At 55.5% G+C, this 1,785-nt stretch overlaps 1 protein-coding gene across 1 annotated transcript in view; it reads left to right on the top strand.

The window, feature by feature from the left end:
* Positions 1–488: 488 nt before the first annotated feature.
* LOC108506487 overlaps positions 489–1,785 on the top strand; it is a 5,035-nt gene continuing 3,738 nt past the window's right edge. The window contains exons 1-3 of the mRNA XM_017833561.1: positions 489–558; positions 1,005–1,066; positions 1,219–1,314. Of these exons, the coding sequence (XP_017689050.1) occupies positions 489–558; positions 1,005–1,066; positions 1,219–1,314 (228 nt within the window). The remainder of the gene's footprint in view (positions 559–1,004; positions 1,067–1,218; positions 1,315–1,785) is intronic.

Here is a 1,785-nt window from a genome sequence, read left to right as displayed (position 1 = left end):
CCTGAGGTGACCGGTGGGGCTGCCCTGCTCATGCTGGAGTTAAATGTAGGTGAGATTGTGTGGTGGCAGGTTGTGTGCAGCCCTGTGACCCATGGCATGACCTCACAGTGGGACACTCACATCCCAGGGACAGGTCCCCCTTCACACTCTTTGGAGAGGTCTGGGTGATTACCAGGACTGCTCTCACCAGCGCTCTGCTGTGCAGGAGCTGCCCTGCTGCCAGGAGGCAAAGGGAAGCTGTGGGAGAGCGTTGGAGATACCACTTGGAGAAGTGTTGAGAGAGAGAGGAGCAGAGAGATTTTGTAGCAGAGCAAGCAACTTTTTTGCACTGCTGCGGAGGAGCTGCCCTGCTACCAGGAGACTTTAGAAGAACATTGTAGACACCACTTGGGAAGAAGTGCAGAGGAGGAGGAGGAGAGGAGCAGAGGGGTTTTGTAGCAGGACAAGCACCTCTTCCTCATCTGCTGCACTGCACGGGGGCAAAGATAATGAAGTACATGCGCTATAAGCCTGTGGGGCCGGGGGAACTCCCAACTCTCAAGGAGCTCAGCAACAGTGGTAAGGCCATAGGTGTCCCTTGCAGCAGCACTGTCAGGGCCAAGATTACATGGAGATGAGCTGTGGAAAGCCCCCCTGAGGCTGGGGCCATAGAGGGGGCTCTTTTAGTCGGCACAGGCTACAGTAAGGAGAGCCCTGCCTTGTGGTGCCTTGAGACTCTGGGGTGGCTTTGGTAGCCCAGGCCTCTAGGAACTGGCAGTGTCTAGGAGTGGAAATCCCCTTCTCAGAACTACTGCCTGCCTTTCCTCCCCAGGCCTATCATGGACAAAGGGTGGGTTGCTTTGAGCCTGGAGTCAAACATGCAGTTGGGCAGCCCCTGATGAGAGTGCTTACTCAGGGCAAGGGGAGCTTGAGGGCGCCCCACTGTCACCTGTGTGGGTAGGGGCACAGGGGACGGTGGCTGTCACTGAATCAGAGCATGGCAGAGCTTTTCCTTTGCTTTCCAGAAATCTGGAAAATCTGGTCTGGAGCATCTCGCTACATCCACAGACAGCTCTTGCAGAAGAAGGTGAGTCCTGCCTCCTGTACATGACTCACCCTGTCCCTCTGGGCCTCCAGAACAGGGGCCAAAGTGCCATTCCCAGGACCATGCCAGTCATGTGGCAGCCACCCCGTCTCTGGGCAGCCCTGCCAATGCTCCCTCCTCTTGCTTGTTTCCAGGCAGTGGAGATTGGAGTTGGGACATTTGCAATTGTCCCAGTGCATGCCAGTGTGGAAGAGGGCAAGGTTTTGACTGTTGAGAGACCTGTGTTCATTGTAAACAAACATCTGAGGACATTCTACAACCTTGAGTGTGAGGAAACCAAAATTCCTGGTAAGAAGATGGAATACTTTCCCCACACAGCCCTTGCATTTGGCTTGTTGCCAACAGCTCTGACACGGCCAAGGAAAGGCACTTCCAACCTGGAGAGTGCTGAGTGTGGGCACACATAGGGCAGCCCAGCACCTTGCCCCTCTCTGGGTCGCCAGCCTCATCTCCCCAGCTCCCCCTGTGCTCCAGGTGGTTGATTGCAGCAGGAGGCCAAGCTTTGCTTGGCCTCCTCTGACCACCAGCTCTGTTCTGGAGAGGTGACTCAAGCTGAAAGGGGAGCACTGTCTGGCAGAGTGTTGCCTGAGGGCTGGGCACTGATGACCCCTAATCTTGGAATTGGCTGAACTGTGGTGGCAGACACCCTGTTGCTTTGTTCTTGTTTCCTAGATGAGACACCTGTTGTTCAGCTGGACTTT

Source organism: Lepidothrix coronata, unplaced genomic scaffold (genome assembly GCF_001604755.1).
Source record: "Lepidothrix coronata isolate B3197 unplaced genomic scaffold, Lepidothrix_coronata-1.0 Scaffold216, whole genome shotgun sequence".
NCBI classification, from domain to species: Eukaryota; Metazoa; Chordata; class Aves; order Passeriformes; family Pipridae; genus Lepidothrix; species Lepidothrix coronata.
This window is presented reverse-complemented; position numbering and strand designations above follow the sequence as displayed.